At 46.8% G+C, this 21032-nt stretch overlaps 1 protein-coding gene across 7 annotated transcripts in view; it reads right to left on the bottom strand.

The window, feature by feature from the left end:
• Positions 1-540: 540 nt before the first annotated feature.
• Positions 541-21032, bottom strand: part of LOC132209270 (utrophin-like) — a 559562-nt gene continuing 539070 nt past the window's right edge. For all 7 annotated transcript variants that reach the window (XM_059644398.1, XM_059644399.1, XM_059644397.1 and 4 more), the window contains 2 exons: positions 7047-7167; positions 541-667 (listed from right to left, as the gene is read on the bottom strand). In XM_059644398.1, coding sequence (XP_059500381.1) covers positions 558-667; positions 7047-7167 — 231 coding nt within the window. In that variant the 3' untranslated portion in view covers positions 541-557. The remainder of the gene's footprint in view (positions 668-7046; positions 7168-21032) is intronic.

The raw sequence follows: 21032 nt of genomic DNA, 5'->3' as shown, positions 1-21032 counted from the left end.
CAATACAATTTGCCTCAGTCCATAAATGTTCTTCCTCCAACATCCTGAGATGCATCATCTGTATTTCAACAAATTTACCACAGATTCTGTTTCAATCATCCTTTCAGCAATACGCATGACAACAATTCGGCATTCTTAGTCCCCCTGTAGCCTCCGTTGCACACGTGCATTCTTAGATGATTATTTATTTGTGTGCCTGCTTTTTTGCTCGAATGGATAAAGGTAAATTTCTGTTCTTTTGTCATCAGAGCTATTGCCTCCTCATTCTCATCCTCCTTGTTTTATCCTGTGCTGGAATATTTAATTTGTTGACTTATCTGAAATATGTTGTTGAATGGATCGGGTTTTGTAACATTGCATTCCCCATAGACCATCTACCGATGCTGTTGCTTGTTCTAACAGTTATTATCTTGCAGAGAGGAAAATGCAGTTTGAAAGCAATGGAACATTATCGATGAAGAAGTTGATGCATAAATTGCTGCGATCTTCCAAACTACAAACTCACCTTCAATTCTTTCTTGGTCAGAGCATTATGTCGGCGCAAATGAATCGTGTTCTCAAAGGGACTTCCAAAACCATGGAATTGAATTTGCATGTTGATTTCTTCTTCCCTCTTCAGAAATGCAAAGTAGTATCGTGATGAAGCTTCCAAGGCGATGATTGTGTCCTTCAATGAACGGAAAAGTGACTTTTAGCTTCATGGAAATATTTCACTACTTCTATGGACATGAAAGGCAAACATTCTCCCTGCATATGACCCAGTCTCATTTTATCGTATCTTTCTGATTTTACATGCCACGGGATAATCATCGCAGTGTAACAGAAATGTTGATCATGGAAATTTATCACTGTTTTCATAAATAATGGCAAATTTTCAACATCTTGCAATTGTATGAAGGCTCAGTCTCATCACACCTCACCTGCTGCACAAAGACATTCTTACACTGCTTTCAATGTTAGGGCTCAAACAAAACACAATCATGACACAAATGCATCAACACACCACTTTCAACAGGATCTGATATCCTTGCCAGGCACTGGAGGGGTTGCGGAGACTGGTGAGTGGATAAAGTCGTTCCTCTGTTCAAGCAGGAAAACAGGGACTTTCCAGGAAACTACAGACTGGTGAGTGTCTCATGTCTCAAAGGTATGGGCTAATAAGGGACAGCCAGCATGGCATTATGCGGGGCAGGTTATGTCTTACCAAGTCAGTTGAAGTTTTCAAGGAGGTGACAAGGGTGATCAATTCGGGTAGAACAGTTGATAGCATATACATGGATTTTACGAACGTTTTCAACAAGGTCCCTCATGGTATGCTCATCCAGAAGATTAAGATCCATGAGATCCATGGTGACTTGGCCTGCCCATATAAGGCAGACGGTCGCGGTGGAAGGCTAACAAAGATCACACAGTATAGGGCTGGAGGAACACAGCAGGCCAGGCAGCATCAACAATGTCAGCTTTCCTGTTCCTCTGATGCTGCCTGACCTGCTGCGTTCCTCCAGCTCCACACTTGGTTAACTCTGATTCCAGCATCTACAGTTCTTGCCGTCTCAGTGGTGGAAAGCTGTTTTTCTGGCTGCAGCTCAGTGACGAGTGGTGTTCCGCATCGATGTGACTTCTGCTGTTTGTGATATATGTAAATGACTTGGTGGCAAATGTAGATTGGGGATTACTAAGTTTGCAGATGATATAAGGACCAGTGGACTTGTGGACAGCATGGAAGGTTGTCAAAGGACACAGCAAGATACAGACCAATTGCAAACACGAGCGGAGAAATGGCCGATGGAATTTAATCTGGGCAGGCATGAGGTGTTACATTTTAGGAGACCAAGTGTTAAGGAAAGGGATACACAGTTAATGGCAGAACCCCAAACAGCAGTGATGTCCAGAGGGATCTTGGGGTCCTAGACCATAACTCCCTGACAGTAGCCACACAAGTAGATAGGGTGGTCAAGAAGGTATATCGCATGCTTGCCTTTATTCATAGGGGAACTCAGTGCAAGAGTCAGGATGTCACACTGCAGCTTTACAAGACTTTGTTGAGACCACACAAAGTATTGCATCCAATTCTGGCCGCCACATTACACTTAGGATGTGCAGGCTTTGGACAGGGTGCAGAAGAGATTTACCAGCATGCTGACTGGAATAGAGGGTATGAACGAGACGGAGGAGCTGGAAAAACTCTTCGTTTTCTCTGGGGCAGTAGAAGCTGAGGGCAGGCTTGATAGAAGTCTATAAAATTAGGAGATATTTCAATACAGCTAACGGTCAGAAAACTTCTCCCCCGGAGTTGAAGTGTCCACTATTAGGGGGCATGCATTTACGCTGAGAGGGGGGAAGTTCAAAAGAGATGTGAGGGGCAAATATTTCACACTGAGCATGTTAAAAGTGTGGAATACATTGCCCGGGGTGGTAGTGGATGCAGATACGATGAAAGCATTTAAAAGGGACTTTTAGTTCCGTGCACGAATATGCAAGGAATGGAGGACTATGGATCAAGGACAGGCAGAAGGGATTTTTTCATTTGTTGTCATGTTTGGCCCAACATGGTGGGCCGAAGGGCACATTCCTGTTGCCGTCGTGTTCCAAGTTTTATGCTCACTTGTATCATGATTACAAAAAGTAGGATTGGGAATAATTTTTGAGAAGCGTTTGAGAACATTATTTCATGTTAGGACAAACGGGATAAGGATGAGGTGACACAGCACAATCAGATCTTGGAGCCCATGATGAATCATAGGGACCTCACAAGCACCAATGATCAGAGGGATCTCAGGATCTTGATGTGTATGCCTGTTGATCCCACAATGTAATGGACCAGGTCGTTGAAGTGGTTTGGAAGGCAGATTGGATACTTGTCTTTATTAGACTTAATATTAAGTGACAGAGTTTCAGAATAGGCAGGGTATGTACAACACTGTTGGGCCGAACCAACATTAAGTCAACGATGAGAAAATACAGTGAGAATTGGACAACGATCAGGCTTGGCCTGAGAAAGGATAAGTTACATTTGCACCATACAAGTGCTAAGCAGCAATCAGCTCCAACAAGAGAGAATATGGCCATATCAAAAAAAATCCATGTCCTTACCCTCACATCATCGTTACATTTATTTTTTTTAAAATGTGCAAGTGCAATCCAAGCCATGCAAGGCTACGGGCCAGGTGTTGGAAATGAGGTCAGAACAATTCAGTGCTTGTCCTTGACTGTCACAGAATCTGTCAGCTTAAGAATGCATTTCTCCTGTATTGTAGACTACTGAGGTGCTTGGCTATCCACTAAACCAAGGTTAACACTGATCTAAAACTAAACTGGGTCAGTTATATAATCAGCAGTAGCCAGGTCCATAGTGCAAACCACCCTGCTGTGGGACAGAGTAAGGCAAATCCAAGTGAGCGAGTGTGGTTGGAGACTCATTCGTTGGGGGCATAGATTCTGTTGCCACATTTGAGACACCAGGGCTGCGTGTTGCTTCCCTGGTGCAAGGTCAAGGACATCTCTGAGTGGTTGCAACAAATTCTAAAAGGGGAGGGTGAGCAGCCAGAGGCCACGGTGCACGTTGGTACCAATGACATCGGCAGAAAGAGGGATGACATTCTGCGGACTATGTGCAAGGAGTTAGCAAAGAGGCTGAAAGGCAGGACCGAGAGGGTAATAATTTATGGGTTGCCATGAGTGCCACATCTTAGTGAGCTAAGTCATAGAAAGATAGGTGAGATGAATGCATGGTTAAGGAGCTGGCACAGGGGGCAGGGTTTCTGGTTCATGGATAATTGGGACCGTTTCTGAGCAAGGGGTGACCTGTCTAAGAGGAATGGGAGGCAAGACGCTGTCAGCGGGTCAGGACAGAGGGGACAAGTCGTTGTGAGCGGGTTACGACGGAGGGAACAAGTGCCTGTGAGCAGGTCAGGAAGGAGGGGCAAGTCACAGTGAGCGGGTCAGGGCTGCAGGGGCAAATCCCTGTCAGCGGGACAGGGCTGCGGGGGTCAGTCCCTGTCAGCGGGACAGGGCTGCGGGGGCCAGTCCCACTGAGCGCGACAGGACTGCAGGGGGCAATTCGCTGTGAGCGGGTCAGGGATCGGGGGCCAGTCCCTGTGAGCGGGTAAGGGCTGCGGGGGCCAGTCCCTGTGAGCGGGTCAGGGCTGCGGGGGCCAGTCCCTGTGAGCGAGTCAGGGCCGCAGGGGTCAGTCCCTGTGAGCGGGACAGCACTGCGGGGCCCAGTCCCTTTGAGCGGGACAGGGCTGTGGGGGGCAGTACGCGGTGAGCGGGACAGGACTGCGGGGGGCAAGTCGCTGTGAGCGGGTTAGGACTGCGGGGGGCAAGTCGCTGTGAGCGGGTCAGGGCGACGGGGGCCAGTCCCTGTGAGCGGGAAAGGGCTGCGGGGCCCAGTCCGCTGTGAGCGGGACATGGCTGCGGGGGGCAGTACGCGGTGAGCAGGACACGGCTGCGGGGACCAGTCCCTGTGAGCGGGTCAGGGCTGCAGAGGCCAGTCCCTGTGGGCGGGTCAGTGCAGCGGGGGCCAGTCCCGATGAGCGGGACAGGGCTGCAGGGCCCAGTCCCAGTGAGCGGGAAAGGTTTGCGGGGTGTAGTAGGCGGTGAGTGGGACTGTACTGCGGGGGGCAAGTCGCTGTGAGCAGGAGAGGACTGCGGGGGGCAAGTCGATGCGAGCGGGTCTGGGCTGCGGGGGCATGTCCCTGTGAGCGGGACACGGCTGCGGGGGCCAGTCCCTCTCAACGGGTCAGGGCTGCGGGGTCCAGTCCCTGTGAGCGGGACACGGCTGCGGGGTTCAGTCCCTGTGAGCGGGTCAGTGCTGCGGGGGCCAGTCCCTGTGAGCGGGTCAGGGCTACGGGGGCCTGTCCCTGTGAGCGGGACATGGCTGCGGGGGGCAGTACGCGGTGAGCAGGACACGGCTGCGGGGGGCAGTACGCTGTGAGCGGGACACGGCTGCGGGGGGCAGTACGCTGTGAGCAGCACACGGCTGCGGGGGGAAGTACGCTGTGAGCGGGACAGGGCTTCGGGGCCCAGTCTCAGTGAGCGGGAAAGGTTTGCGGGGTGCAGTAGGCGGTGAGCGGGACTGGACTGCGGGGGGCAAGTCGCTGTGAGCAGGAGAGGACTGCGGGGGGCATGTCGATGCGAGCGGGTCTGGGCTGCGGGGGCATGTCCCTGTGAGCGGGACACGGCTGCGGGGGCCAGTCCCTCTCAACGGGTCAGGGCTGCGGGGTCCAGTCCCTGTGAGCGGGACACGGCTGCGGGGTTCAGTCCCTGTGAGCGGGTCAGTGCTGCGGGGGCCAGTCCCTGTGAGCGGGTCAGGGCTACGGGGGCCTGTCCCTGTGAGCGGGACATGGCTGTGGGGGGCAGTACGCGGTGAGCAGGACACGGCTGCGGGGGGCAGTACGCTGTGAGCGGGACACGGCTGCGGGGGGCAGTACGCTGTGAGCAGGACACGGCTGCGGGGAGAAGTACGCTGTGAGCGGGACAGGGCTTCGGGGCCCAGTCCCTGTGAGCGGGACAGGGCTGCGGGGCCCATCCGCTGTGAGCGGGACACGGCTGCGGGGGGCAGCACGCTGTGAGAGGGACACGGCTGCGGGGGGCAGTATGCTGTGAGCGGGTCAGGGCCGCGGGGGCCAGTCACTGTGAGTGGGTCAGGGCTGCGGGGGCCAGTCCCTGTGAGCGGGTCAGGGCTGCGGGGGCCAGTCCCTGTGAGCGGGTCAGGGCTGCGGGGGCCAGTCCCTGTGAGCGGGTCAGGGCTGCGGGGGCCAGTCCCTGTGAGCGGGTCAGGGCTGCGGGGGCCAGTCCCTGTGAGCGGGTCAGGGCTGCGGGGGCCAGTCCCTGTGAGCGGGTCAGGGCTGCGGGGGCCAGTCCCTGTGAGCAGGTCAGGGCTGCAAGGGCCAGTCTGTGAGCGGGTCAGGGCTGCGGGGGCCAGTCCCTGTGAGCGGGTCAGGGCTGCGGGGAGAAGTCACTTCGGGCGGATCAGGACTGCTGGTAGAAGTCACTGTGAGCGGGACAGGACTGCCGGGGGGAAGTCACTGTGACCGTCTCAGGAATGCAGGGGCAAGTTGATCCAGTGAATTCAAATATGAAATTACACGAAAGACAGCAATGAATTTAAAGCATCAAGAGGAAAGGGATTTGGAATCGAGCATTAGTTCGTGGGGATGGAGCAGCGCTTGGAATATTGCCTTCAGTTCTGGTTGCTTCATTACAGGGAGGATGTGGAAGCTTTAGTGAGGGTGTAGAAGAGAGTTAGCAGGATGCTGCATGGAATGGATGGCAGGTCTTAGGAGAAAGTGTTCGGGGGCGAGGACTTTTTTCATTGGAGCAAAGAAGAATGAGAGGTGACTTGATTGAGGTACACAAGATGATGAGAGGCATAGCTGGAGTGGATAGTCAGAGATTTTTTCCCAGAGCAGAAATGACTATTACGAGGGGGAGAAATTTTAAGGTGACTGGAGGAAGGAGGAGGGGAGATGTCAGAGCTAAGTTCTTTACACAGAGAGTGGCGGGTGTGTGGAATGCACTGCTGGCAGTGGTAATGGAGTCAGATACATTTAGAGACTTTTAAGCGACTCTTGGATAGGCACATGAAGGACAGTAAAATGAAGGGTATGCAGGGTAGCTTGATCTTAGTGGGATAATAGGTCGGCACAACATCGTGGGCCGAAGGGCCTGTACTGTTCTTTGTTCTCTGTTCAGCCAAAGGTTCTTTTCTTTTGAGGAGCGGGGAATTGATTGTCGTTTTTAAAGACAGAACTGGAGGACAGAGAAAGATATCAAGGAAGGTTGCACGTTAGTGACAGTATCAACAACTCCTGAGCAGATGCACTCTCTGAGTAACTACACTGTTTTGAAGGCGAGAGGACCAATGATATCATTAAGCCCCCCTTGTTTTTGTATTGTGTATGTCTGACATATGCGCAAATGGACAACCTCACTCTCCTGCTAAGCTGCAGAATGAATAATGCTGCAATATTTGTCAACTCCCAAATGGGCATTGATACATTAGTAAATCTCACATCAATAAACTTACATCTCAAGGTTCTCACCTTCTAGGACTGTTTGTACTGGGAAATAACCCAAACGAGGATGCTTGGCCAAGTATTTCTTTGATCTGAACTTATTTTTCAGCACCTTGGTGAAATCACGCACATCTTCACCTGATGTTGTCTAAAAATGTAAAATAAATCAAATTTAGTTCAGAATTAACAATGAACCAATCGACTCAACTCACTCGATAATCCATGCTCTCCCTGCTAAATGTCTTTGAAGATGTAAAATTGAAGAGTCTGCAACTCTGAGGGATAAAGTCGGCTATCTTTCTGTAAGATTATGATAAAGTTAGATATGTCTGAATGTGAGTTTCAGACTATTAAGCTTCAGTTTCATAGAGTCAGACAGCATGAAAACAGATCCTTTGGTCCAACCAGTCTATGCTGATCACAATCCCAAACTGAACTAGTTCCACCTGCCTGTGCTTGGCCCATATCTCTCCAAACATTTCTGTCATCTTTCTATCTTCTGGCTACAACATCACCTGAGAAGAATTCTCCATCTTGTGGCCAAATACTAGAACTATACAATTAAGTCATTTCAAATGATACACAGATCCAGGATTCACATTAGTGGCCTTTCTGGTTGAACTGCTAATTATTTTAACAATAGTGCATTTTTTTGTCCAATTTTGCCATATAATCCAGTGATCCAAAATTCATCTCATTGGGTTTAATTTTTTTGGTTTTCTGTACTGTGTCAAAGATGAGATCAATACATTGGTGAGAAATTATCTTGGTTTGGAGATTCAAAGTCACTATAGTCCCAGATGGGACCACAGGGCTGCTCTCACAGTCAAGAGAGATATCTGGAGGTGGTTTAAATTGAAGGTTACCACACCTCCGATGAGGAGACAGGTTGAGAAGGAGACTCCTTCATTGTAACTTCAGACAGTGTAGTATCCCATGCTGTTGGTATCATTCTGAATTACAAACCAGCCAACTGAGCTAACTGGCTCCCAGGCAAAATATAGAATCAGTTTGGGTAGAGATAAGGAGCAGCAAAGGAAAGAAGTCACGGCTGTGACAGTTTCAGATTCATAGATCCCCTGACAGAAGATACAGTCCAGGATAGCAGAGAGGCTATAGACCAAGAAGTAATGGGATCTTGTCAGAAAGATGTTACAATAAACTGTGAATTCAATTGGCACAGGTAGTCTGGAAGATTCTTTTTTATTCACGGGATGTGGATGTTGCTGGCTAAGCCCAATTACCCTGGAGAAGGTGGTGGTGAGCTGCCTTCTTGAATAACTGCAGTCCTTAGAGCAGTGCTGTTCAGAAAGAAGCTCCAGAATCTTAACTCAATGACTATTAATGAACAGTGATATCGTTCCGAGTCAGGATAGTGTGTGTGGCTTGGAGGGAAACTTGCATGGGGCACTAATTATGCATTAGTGATGATAGAACAGATGTTGAAGGTGGTGGGTGGGGTACCAATCCAACAGGCTGCTTTGTCCCATATGGTTCAAGCTTCCTGAGTGTTGACGGAGCTGCACCAGTCCTGACCAGTGGAGATTACATTCCTGACTTGGGCTTGATAGATGGTGGACAGGCTTTGTGTAGACAGGGGGCTCATTATTCACTGCAGAATTCTTAACCTCTGACCTGCTCTTGTCGTCACAATAATTATAAGTTTGGTCCAATTCAGTTTCTGGAAACCTGATAAGCCTCAGAATATTGGCAGTAAAGGAGTGGAAGTCATGGGGCAATGGTTAGATTCTCCTTAATGGTGACGTTCATTGCCTGTAACTTGCACAGCACAACTACCACTTGCTTCTCTTCAGCTCAAAACTAGTTATGTTCCGTGGACATGGACTACTTCAGCATCTGAGGAGCTATGAGTGGTGCTGAACATGACACAATCAACTGAGAACATCCCCACGTACGACCTTCTGACGGAGGGATGGCATTTGATCAAATAGTTGAAGATGGTTGAGCTCAGGGCACAAATTTACGTAACCCCCGCAGTGATGCTTTGGAGTTGGGGCAACTGACTTCCAACAACCACAACCACTTCCTTTATGGTAAGGTTCCAGCCAGCAGAGGGTTTTTCACCTGATTCTTACTGACTGCAGCTTTGCGACGGCTCCTTGATGTCATATTTGGTTGAATGGCACCTTGATGTTAAGAGCAGTTATCTACCCCTCAGCATATATTCACAGAATGCATTTGGAGTCTTAAAACTGTACCACTGGAACCAAGCAGGGATTAAGATATTTTAGACCTGATAGTATGTTTTGAGATACAACTCATCAATAGTATAGGATTCTCTGGGTAAGAATGATCAGGATGTGGTAGAATTTTACATCAAGGTCGAGGTTGAGAATTCGGTCTGAAACTGTTTAATATCTTAAACTTTCATTGAAGATAATTCAGGAGTATAAAGGCAGAGTTGAACTGGGAAAATAGTTTAAAAGGTAAGACCATAGAGAAACAATGGCAGATGTTTCAGGGGATATTTCATAACTCTGAACAAAAATATTGTCAATTTAGAATGAAAGGATGTACAGCTAGAATGCACCATGGTGCCATCTGTTGCTATCTAAGAAAGTTAAAGATAGTATAAATTGAAAGAAAGATTGGAAAATTGTGGAACTGGAAATATTTCAGATGTGAACAAAAGATGACCAAAGTAATAATGAGGGAGACATTAATATAAATACAGTAAAGGCTTCCACAAGTGTATCAAAAGGAAAAGAGTAAAGACAGTGAATAATGGCTCATGAGAGGGTGAGACTGGGGAATTCATGATGGGAAATGAGGGTAATGGCACAAGCTTTGAACCAATATTTTCCATCTGATTTCACAGTAGAAAACATACAAAAAATATCAATGGGCGAAAAGTAGGGAGCGAAAGGGAGAAGGAAATCCTCAAGGAAACATTGAGGAAAACTGAGAAGATGAAGTTAACAGGTTCCCTGGGACCTAAAGACTTGGATCCCAGGTATGCAAAGAGTCCAACCCCACATCGTACCATCAGAGCTTTATTTCTTTTAATAATACTCCATAAACTTCAACCCCTAATTACTAGCTCCCATATTTATACAACCAACTCACACTCAATTCATCCTCAATTAATACAGACATAAAACCTGTTCCCTCACTTCGTTAGTTCTCAGGCATCCCTTCAGACTAAATTAGATGATAACATGGAGGATTATAAGAGTTGACTGCAGAGATGAGATTAAATTAGGTTCCCTACAGTGTGGAAACAGGTCCGACAGCCCAACAAGTCCACATCGCCCCTTGCAGCATCCCACCCCACCCCTATAACCCAAACACCACTGAACACGATGGGCAATTCAGCATGGCCGATCCACCTAGCCTGCACATCTTTGGACTGCGGGAGGAAATTGGAGCACATGGAGCAAACCCATGCAGACACAGGGAGAATGTGCAAACTCCGCACAGACAGTTACCCAAGGCTGGAGTCGAACCCGGGCCCTGGCGCTGTGAGGCTGAAGAGCTAACCACTGAGTCACCGTGCTGCCCAAATGGATGTATTGGCTGTAATCTTTTCTAGATTGTGGAAAGATCCCAGCAGAATGCAGCGAAGTACGAATTTACTTCGTCTAAAGTTTGTCATTGGGAAATTGCTAGAATTTATTATTGAGAAGGCAGCAGCAAACCATTTAGATCATATTCAGGCAGATTTGATAAGTTAAGTGAAAAGGATAAATTTAAAAATATGGTGAATCCATTTGAGTTTCTACTTCAAGGAATTCTAATTCTTCAACAAACCGGGTCGTTGAAGCGAAATTAGCAGATGTCGTTAATTTGGATTTCCAAAAGGCGTACATGAAGCACAAAAATTTAGCTTCTATGCACAGCATGTATTTTAGAAGGCACGTGAGGTGCAAATCTTTATTTCAAGGAGGGAAGGAGTGAAAATCTTTCCACACAAGACATTGGTGACGCCACTCAAGGAGCACAGTGTACAGTTTTGGTCTATTAAGCGAGGATATGCTTACAACAGCAGTTCTCAGAACGTTCATGATGTTAATTCCAGGGGTAAAAAGGGTTATTTTGTGCAGAGTGAACTGGACAATGTTCAGGCTCAGCTGGTAACATGCTGGGTCAAAATCCAAAATTCCCTCCCTAATGGCATTGTATCTACCAACAGCAAATGTACTTTCAGCAGTTCAAGAAGGAAACTAACTGCTACCTTCTCAAGGGCAACGAGGGACAGTTGTGCTTCAGACCTCAAATGCCCGTTCTCATTTAGAAAATAATCTACGCCTCCATTTTTCCTACCAAAGCACATAACCTCACAGTGTCCCACACAGTCTCTGTCTGCCACTTCTTTGCCCAGTCTCCGAGCCTATGCAAGTCCTTCTTCAACTTCCTCACTGCTATCTGTCCCTCCATCTGTCACTGTGTCGACTGTAAACTCAGCAACAATGTCTCAGTTGCTTCGTACATATCATTAAGGTATTACGTGAACTGTTGTGGTCCCAACACTGATCCCTGCAGGACTCCACTAGTCACCAGCTGCCATCCTGTAAAAGACCCCTTTATCTACACTCTCTGCCTTCTGACAGTCAGCCAATGCTCTATCTATGGCAGTACCTTGCTAAAACACTATGGGCTCTCATCTTATTTGGTACCTTCTCAACAGCGTTCTGGAAATCCAAACAAATCACATTCACTGGCTTCCTTTTGTCTAACTTGCTCACTTTCTACTCAAAGAATTCTAACAGATTTGTCAAGTATAACTTCCCCTCGATGAAGCTGTGCTGATTCAGCCCGATTTTGTCATGTACTTCCAAGGTCTCTGCAATCTCATCCTTAATAATGGACTCTAAAATCTTACCAATGATTGAGGTCAGGATAACTGGCCTATAATTTCCCTTCTTCTGCCTCTCTCTTTTCATAAACAGGGGTGTTGCTTTAGCCATTTTCCAAATCCCTGAGATCCTCCCTATCTCCAGTGATTCCTGAAAGATCACCACTAATGCCTCAACAATTTCCTCAGCTATCTCCTTCAGAACTCTGCAATACAGTCCATCTGGTCCAGGGGTGATTGGTCCACCTTCAGACTTTTCTGCTTCCCGAGCACCTTTTCCTTAGTTATGGCTATGAAATTCACCACTGCCCCTAACTCTCAAAGTTCTAGTATGCGATGGGTGTTTTCCACCATGAAGACTGATACAAAGTACCTGTTCAGTTCCTCTTCCATTTCTTCATTCCTCATACTGATTCTTCAGCCTCCTTTTCCAGTGATCTACTGCTACTTTTTAATGTCAGTTGCAATACTGGTCGAAGACGATATCACAGCTGTACTGAAGGAGGGCCCCATGGAGGGCTCAAGCATTGAGGCAATATGGGTAGAACTCAGAAATAGGAAGGATGCAGTAACAATGCTGGGGCTGTACTACAGGCCTCCCAACAGCGAGCGTGAGATAGAGGTACAAATATGTAAACAGATAATGGAAAGGTGTAGGAGAAACAGGGTGGTGGTGATGGGAGATTTTAATTTTCCCAACATTGACTGGGATTCACTTAGTGTTAGGGGTCAAGATGGAGCAGGATTTGTAAGGTGTGTCCAGGAGGGTTTTCAAGAGCAGTGTGTATGTAGTCCAACTCGGGAAGGGGCCATACTGGACCTGGTGCTGGGGAATGAACCCAGCCAGATGGTTGAAATTACAGCAGGGAGTGACTTTGGAAATAGCGACCACAATTCCCTAAGTTTTACAATACTCATCGACAAGGATGGCAGTGGTCCTAAAGGAAGAGTTCTAAACTGGGGGAAGGCCAACTATACCAAGATTTGGCAGCATCTGGGGAATTTAGATTGGGAGAAACTGTTTGAAGGTAAATCCACATTTGATATGTGGGAGGCTTTTAAAGAGAGTTTGATTAGCGTGCAGGACATGTTCCTGTGAAAATGAGGAACAGAAAAGGCAAGATGAGGGAACCATGGGTGACAGATGAAATTGTGAGACTAGCCAAGAGGAAAAAGGAAGCATAGATTAGGTCCAGGTGACTGAAGAGAGATGAATCTTTGGAAGAACACGGGGAATTTCGAGCGCATCTGAAACGAGGGATGAAGAGGGCTAAGAGAAGACATGAGATATTGCTGGCAAACATGGTTAAGGAAAATCCCAAAGCCTTTTATTCATATATAAGGAGCAAGAGGGTAACTAGAGGAAGGATTGGCCCACTTAAGGACAAAGAAGCAACGTTATGCACTGAGTCAGAGAAAATGGGTGACATTCTTAACAGAGATAATGGGAACTGCAGATGCTGGAGAATTCCAAGATAATACAATGTGAGGCTGGATGAACATAGCAGGCCAAGCAGCATCTCAGGAGCACAAAAGCTCCTGAGATGCTGCTTGGCCTGCTGTGTTCATCCAGCCTCACATTGTATTATCTTGACATTCTTAACAAATACTTTGCATCGGTATTCATCAAGGGGAGGGACATGACAGATGGTGATGTGAGGGATAGATGTTTGCTTACTCCAGGTCAAGTTGACACAAGGAAGGATGAAGTGTTGGGTCTCCAAAAAGGCATTAAGGTGGGGATCTATACCAGGTTATTGAGGGAAGCGAGGCAGGAAATAGCCGGGGCCTTAACAGATATCTTTGCAGCATCCTTAGACACGGGTGAGGTCCCGGAGGACTGGAGACTTGCTCATGTTGTCGCCTTGTTTAAGAAGGTTAGCAAGGATAACCCAGGTAATTATTGACCAGTGAGCCTGACGTCAGTGGTCAGGAAGCTACTGGAGAAGATACTGAGGGATAGGATCTGTTCCCATTTGGAAGCAAATCAGCTTGTCAGTGATAGGCAACATGGTTTTGTGCAGGGAAGGTCATGTCTAACCAACTTAATAGAATTCTTTGACGACGTGACAAAGTTGATTGAAAGGGAAAGGCTGTAGATGTCATTTACATGGACTTCAGTAAGGTGTTTGATAAGGTTCCCCATGGCAGGCTGATGGAGAAAGTGAAGTCGCATGGGGTCCAGGGTGTGCTCGCTCGATGGATAAAAAAAAAATGGGCTCGGCAACAGGAGACAGAGAGTAGCGGTAGTAAGGAGTTTCTCAAATTGGAGACCTGTGACCAGTGGTGTTCCACAAGGTTCTGTGCTGGGACCACTGTTGTTTGTGATATACGTAAATGATTTGGAGGAAGGTGTAGGTGGTCTGATCAGCAAGTTTGCAGATGACACTAAGATTGGTGGAGCAGCAGATAGTGAGGGGGACTGTCAGAGATTACAGCAGAATATAGATAGACTGCAGAGTGTGGCAGATAAATGGCAGATGGAGTTCGATCCGGGCAAATGTGAGGTGATGCATTTTGGAAGATCTAATTCAAGGGCGAACTATACAGTAAATGGTAAAGTCCTAGGGAAAATTGATGAACAGAGAGACCTGGGTGTTCAGGTCCATTGTTCCCTGGAGGTGGCAAGCCAGGTGAAGAGGGTGGTCAAGAAGGCATACGGCATGCTTTCCTTCATCGGACGGGGTACTGAGTACAAGAGTTGGCAGGTCATGTACTGTTGTATAAGACTTTGGTTCAGCCACATTTAGAGTACTGTGTACGTTACCAAAAGGACGTGGACGCTTTGGGCAGGGTGCAGCGGAGGTTCACCAGGATGTTGCCTGGTATGGAGGGTGCTAGCTATGAAGAGAGGTTGAGTAGATTAGGATTATTTTCATGAGAAAGATGGAGATTGGGGGTACCTGATTGAGGTCTACAAAATCATGAGGGGAGAGACAGGGTGGATAGCAAGAAGCTTATTCCCCAGAGTGGGGGACTCAATTACTAGGGGTCATGAGTTCAGAGTGAGAGGAGGAAAGTTTAAGGGAGATAGGCGTGGAAAGTTCTATACACAGAGGGTGGTGGGTGCCTGGAACGCGGTGCCAGCGGAGCTGGTAGACGCAGACACATTAGCATCTTTTCAGATATATCTGGACAGATACCTGCAACAGGTATGAGATTGTTGCTCCCTGTACGGTTGAGGAAAAGGACTGTGGACAGGATGAGCCAGCTGACCATGGCACCGTGGCGCACAAGGTCATTCAAGAGGGGCGGAGCAAAAAGACAGGTAGTTGTTATCAGGGATTCTATAATTAGAGGGACAGATAGTATCCTGTGCAAGCTGCATCGGGCGTCCCTCACGGTGTGTTGCCTGCCCGGTGCCAGGGTGCGAGACATCTCCGACCGGGTTGAAAGGATATTGGAGCAGGAGGGGGAAGATCCGGTTGTTGTGGTCCACGTTGGGACTAACATCATAGGCAAAGCTCGGGTAGAGGTCCTGCTCAGGGATTATGAAACACGAGGAAAGAAATTGAAGTACAGGTCCTCAAGGGTCATAATCTCTGGATTACTGCCCGAGCCACGTGCCAATTGGCATAGGGAAAAGAAAGTTAGGGAAGTAAACATGTGGCGAAGGAATTGGTGTGGGAAAGAGGGATTCCATTTCATGGGGCATTGGCATCAGTTTTGGAACCGGGGGGGATCTGTACCATCGGGACAGTCTCCACCTGAACCGATCTGGAACCAGTGTTCTAGCAAAAAAGATGAATGGGGTGGTCAGTCAGACTTTAAACTCGTGAGTCGGGGGGAAGGGAAAGTGAAAGAGACAGGGAGTATGGAGTTAAATGGAAAGATAAGCAACAGGATAGCATGTGTACAGGAGGATTTAAGCTCGAGGCAGACTAGGAATACAGCAAAAAGGAAGGATAACTTAAGGCATCTTGGCATGTCCAACCTCTCTCATATTGATAAGAAAGCTTGCATTAAGACACTTCATCTAAATGCTCTTAGCATTCGCAACAAAGTAGATGAATTAACAGCACAAATCCTCTTGAATGATTATGATGTGGTAGGCAGCACAGAGACATGGTTGCAGGGAGCTCAGGACTGGCAGTTAAACATCCAAGGATTCACAACATATCGAAAAGAGAGGGAGGTGGGCAGAGCGGGTGGGGTTCCCTTGTTCGTTAAGAATGGAATGAGATCTACGGCACTAAATGACATAGGGTCAGAAGATGTGGAGTCTATGTGGGTGGAATTGAGGAACCACAAAGGCAAAAAAAACTATAATGGGAGTTATGTACACACCTCCTAACAGTGATCAGGATGAGGGGCGCAAGATGCACCAAGAAATAAATAGGGCACGTCAGAAAGGCAAGGTCACGGTGATCATGGGGGACTTCAACATGCAGGTGGATTGGGTGAATAATGTTGCTGGTGGATCCAAAGAAAAAGAATTCATGGAATGTTTGCAGGATGGCTTTTTGGAACAGCTTGTGATGGAGCCCAGAAGGGAACAGGCTATTCTGGACTTGGTGCTATGCACTGAGCCAGACTTTATAAAAGATCTTAAAGTAAGGGAACACTTAGGAGGCAGTGATCATAATATGGGAGAGTTCGGTCTGCAGTTTGAAAGAGAGAAGGCAAAATCGGATGGAATGGTATTCCAGTTAAATAAAGGTAATTACAGGGGCATGAGAGGGGAATTGACGAAGATCGACTGGAAGCAGAGCCTAGCGGGGAAGACAGTAGACCAACAATGGCAGGAGTTTATACGTGTTACTGAGGACAGAGTACAGAGGTTCATGCCAAAGAAAACAAAGATTATCTGGGGTGGGATTAGACAGCCATGGCTGACAAAGGAAGTCAGGAAATATATCAAAGTAAAAGAGACAGCCTATAAAGTGGCCAAGAGCACTGGGAAATCAGAAGATTGGGAAGGCTACTAAAACAGACAGAGGATAACAAAGAGAGCAACAAGGAAGGAGAAGATCATTTTGAAGGTAGGCTAGCTAGTAATATTAGAAATGACAGTCAAAGCTTCATTCAATACACAAGAAACAAATGAGAGGCCAAAGTAGATATTGGGCCGCTCCAAATTGATGCTGGAAGGCTAGTAATGGGAGATCAGGGAATAGCTGAAGAACTCAATAAGTACTTTGCGTCAGTCTTCACAGTGGAAGACATGAGTAGTATGCCAACAATTAGGGAGAGTCAGGGGGCAGAGTTGAGTACGGTAGGCATTTCAAAAGAGAAAGTGCTAGAAAACCTAAAGGGTCTAAAAATTGATAAATCTCCTGGCCCCGATGGGCTACATCCTAGAGTTCTGTGGGAGGTGGCTGAGGAAATCGCGGAGGCCTTTTATCCCAACTCTCTGCCTTCTGTCAGACAGCCAGTCCTCAATCCAAGCCAGTAGCTCACCTTGAACACCATGGGCCCTCACCTTGCTCAGCAGCGTCCTGTGAGGCACTGTATCAAAGGCCTTTTGGAAGTCTAGATAGATAACATCTACTGGGATTCCCTGGTTTAACATACTTGTTACCTCTTCAAAGAATTCTAATAGGCACGACGTCCCCTGACTAAATCCATGCTGACTTGTTTTAATCTGACCCTGCACTTCCAGGAATTTAGAAATCTCATCCTTGACAATGGATTCTAGAATTTTACCAACTACTGAGGTTAGGCTAATCGGCCTGTAATTTTCCATCTTTTGCCTTGATCCTTTCTTAACCAACACCCAATGTGTTCGGAAAAACACTGTGTTACTTTAATGATCCAGTCCTTTGGTGATAAATGCCAGAGTTCCATCTGCCTTTCTTATGCTATGCTCTTCCTGCATACCCACTTTCAGCTACAAAGACAGCCAGACAACTCTGCACTGACACACTTTGAACCTTCCCTCCATTTAAATAAAAATTCGCCCTTTTTTTCATGGACAAAATAGGCAAGCCTTGTGCTTATGCACATTAACCACCTGCCAGATTCTGGTCCATTCTCCTCGCCTGTCAATATTCAGCTGTCTCTGTTTTATTTCACATCACAGGCTGTTTTCCCATCTCTTTCAGAATCATCCACGCATTCTGTTATGTTACATTTTGTCTCTGCTTACATATCATTTGTATACGTTACAAATAGTTCAGGTCAGAGACCTGAACCCCGCAGCAACCCACCAGTAACAATTCACCATCCAGGCAAAGACTCATTTATCCTGACACTCAGCTTTCTGTCAGTTCGCCAGCCCTTTATTCAAACCAATATTCTACCCTTAATCCCCTTGGATCTAACCTTCTGGTTCACTTTTTTATGCAGCAACTGGTCAAATTCTTTCTGGAAATCTCGATATGCCACATCCCTCGGATCCCTGTAGAAGATCCTCAATTCTGCCACCTCATCAGCTCCTGACTTCATTACAGCTTTTGTTCAAACATGGTCAAAAGAGTTGAATTCCCGAGGTGAGCTAAGGATGGCTACATTTGACCGAGTGTGGCATCAAAGAGCGCTCGCATAACTGGAGCTGGTGGGAATCCAGCAGAAACTCACCACTGGTTGGAATAATATCTGTACAGAGGACGATATTTTTTCATTCTTGAATCGGAAAGAGGTAATTGCTGGTTAGACCAGCTTTTATTGCCCATCCCAAATTGCCCAACTGATATTTGGAGTTCCATGTAGGCCACAGCAGGCCACGCAGTTTCCTTCCCTAAAGAACATAAGTGAATCAGATGGGGTTTTCCGACAATTGGCAATGGATTTACGATCATCATTAGACGCTTAATTCCAGATTTTCATTGAATTTAAATTCCATTATGTGCCATGGTGGAATTTGAACCAGGTCCTCAGAACATTACCTGAGTGTTTGGATTAATAGTCTAGTCATAATACCATTAGGTCATCGCCTCTCATGATTGGCATTTTGGTTGTTAGAGGTCACCTGCAGGAGGTCCTGAGGGTACAGTCCGAAGCCTAACCATCTTCAGCTGATTTATCCCATCATCTCTCCATCATAAGCTCAGAAGTGGGGATGTTCACCAGGGATAGCAGAATATTCAGCATCATTCACCACTCCTCAGATACTGAATCTGTCCATGTCCAAATGCAACAAGGCCAGAACGATGTCTCGGCTTGGGCTGGTAATTGGCAAGTCGCATTTATACTGCACAAATACCAGGTAATGACCATCTCCAGGAAGAGAAAATCCATAAATTGTCCCTTGACATTCAAAGGTGTCACCATCACTGAATTGTCCGCTATCAAAATCCCGGGTTTTACCACTGAACAGAAATTCAACTGGACTTCCTATTTAAATGCAGTGGCTACTAGAGCAGGCCCAAAGCTCCGATTACTGCATCAAGTGACTCACCTCCTGATTCCCCAAGCCTGTCCACCAGCTACATGGAACAAGTCAGAAGAATGGTGGAATAATCCCCACTTGCCTAGATGGGTGCAGCTGCGAAAGCACTCAAGAAGTTCGACACCATCCAGGAAAAAGCAGCCTCCTCCCTGCAGTGCTCAATAGCAGCAGTGTGCACCATCTATGAGATGCACTGAGAAATCTGCAAAAGATCCTGAGACAGGACTTTCCAAACCTATGACAAATTTCATCTACAAGGGCAAGCGTAACAGATATATGGGAACAGCACCACCTACAACACCCTGTCTAAGCCACTCACCATCTCAACTTGGAAATATATTGCTGTTCTTTCACTACCACTGGGTCAAAGTCCTGGAAATTCTCCCCTGACTGACTGAGTCTACCTACAGCACATGGGCTACATTGATTCACCAATTACAAGGGTAACTAAGGATGGGAAGTAAATGCTGGCCCAGTTAGCGATGCCAATGGCCCAGAAACAAATAACAATTAAGTATCACCTATCTCCTCCTAATTCCAGTTTCTCATGCAGCACCATTCTGATTATTCTATAAAACCTGGTCTTTCTGTGGCAATGCTCAAAGCTACACACAGTACTCATTTGTGATCAAATCACATTCTGCACAATATTAAGAGCCATCACTGGCTGATGAGTATGATTGCCCAGCTTGGAAATTCCATATCACAGGTCATGAGCTCTGTGCGGGTTGATTAGCCTCAACTAGAGCCACATATCTGACCACATGTTTAGGAGGTCTTTCAGTGTGATGGAAGTGGTCTTGGCCTTGAGAACACCAGCATTCCTTTCTCCAGTTCCTTTCCCACACTTCAACTTCTTGTCTGGTGCTGTTGAAGAATTATGTGCCTTCATACAGGAGATTCACCAAGTTGGTTTCTTCTGAATGGGGATATCCCATACTTTGACCTCGATGTAGTATTTCTTGAAGGAACATTTCAAGGTCTTTGAAATGCTTCCTTTTACTTCTTGATCAGATGCCTTCCTTGAGTTGGCAAAAATTTACTTTGGTAGTCATAACTTAGGCATCCAAAGTACATGGCCAGCCCAATGGGGTTTGTTTCAAATCATCATGGCATCAATGCAGATGCTAGGAGGTTTTTCCTCCTAGCTGATGTGGAGAATCCATGACAAAACTGTGCTGAAAGGGTCTTGAAGTGGCAGCTCTATGTTATCCAGGTTTCACAGTCATATAGAAGAGGCTGAACGATGCATGCCTTGAACTCAAGGATCTTGCGATCAGCACAGATGTCACAATTGTGCATTCTCATCCTCTGGAGTCCAAAGGTGCCACTCGCAGATTGGACGTAATGTTAGAATCTCTGTATCGATGTCAGCCTTAAAAGAGAGAGAGCGTCCCATCTAAGGGAAATGTTCTACATTTGGGAGGATTTCTCTATTAATTTTGATGAAAAGATGGGCCACAACTTGACAGATTGGTAAAGGATTTGAGTCATCTTGAGGTTCGAACACAGAACATAACAGCGCAGTACAGGCCCTTTCGGCCTTGATGTTGTGAAACCAACCTGAAGCCCATCAAAACTACACTATTCCATTATCATCCATATGTTTATCCAACGACCATTTAAATGCCCTTCAAGTTGGCAAGTCTACTACTGTTGCAGGCAGGGCATTCCATGCCGTTACTACTCTCTGAGTAAAGAACCTACCTCTGGCTTCTGTCCTATATCTATCACCCCTCAATTTAAAGCTATGCCCCACCGTGTCAAACATGGCCATCCGAGCCAAACGACTCTCACTGTCCACCCTATCTCATGCTCTGATCATCTTGTATGGTTCTATTAAGTCGCCTCTTAATCTTCTTCTCTC

Source organism: Stegostoma tigrinum, unplaced genomic scaffold (assembly GCF_030684315.1).
Source record: "Stegostoma tigrinum isolate sSteTig4 unplaced genomic scaffold, sSteTig4.hap1 scaffold_79, whole genome shotgun sequence".
NCBI lineage: Eukaryota > Metazoa > Chordata > Chondrichthyes > Orectolobiformes > Stegostomatidae > Stegostoma > Stegostoma tigrinum.
The sequence above is the reverse complement of the archived record's forward strand: the minus strand, read 5'-3'. Positions and strand labels throughout refer to the sequence as shown.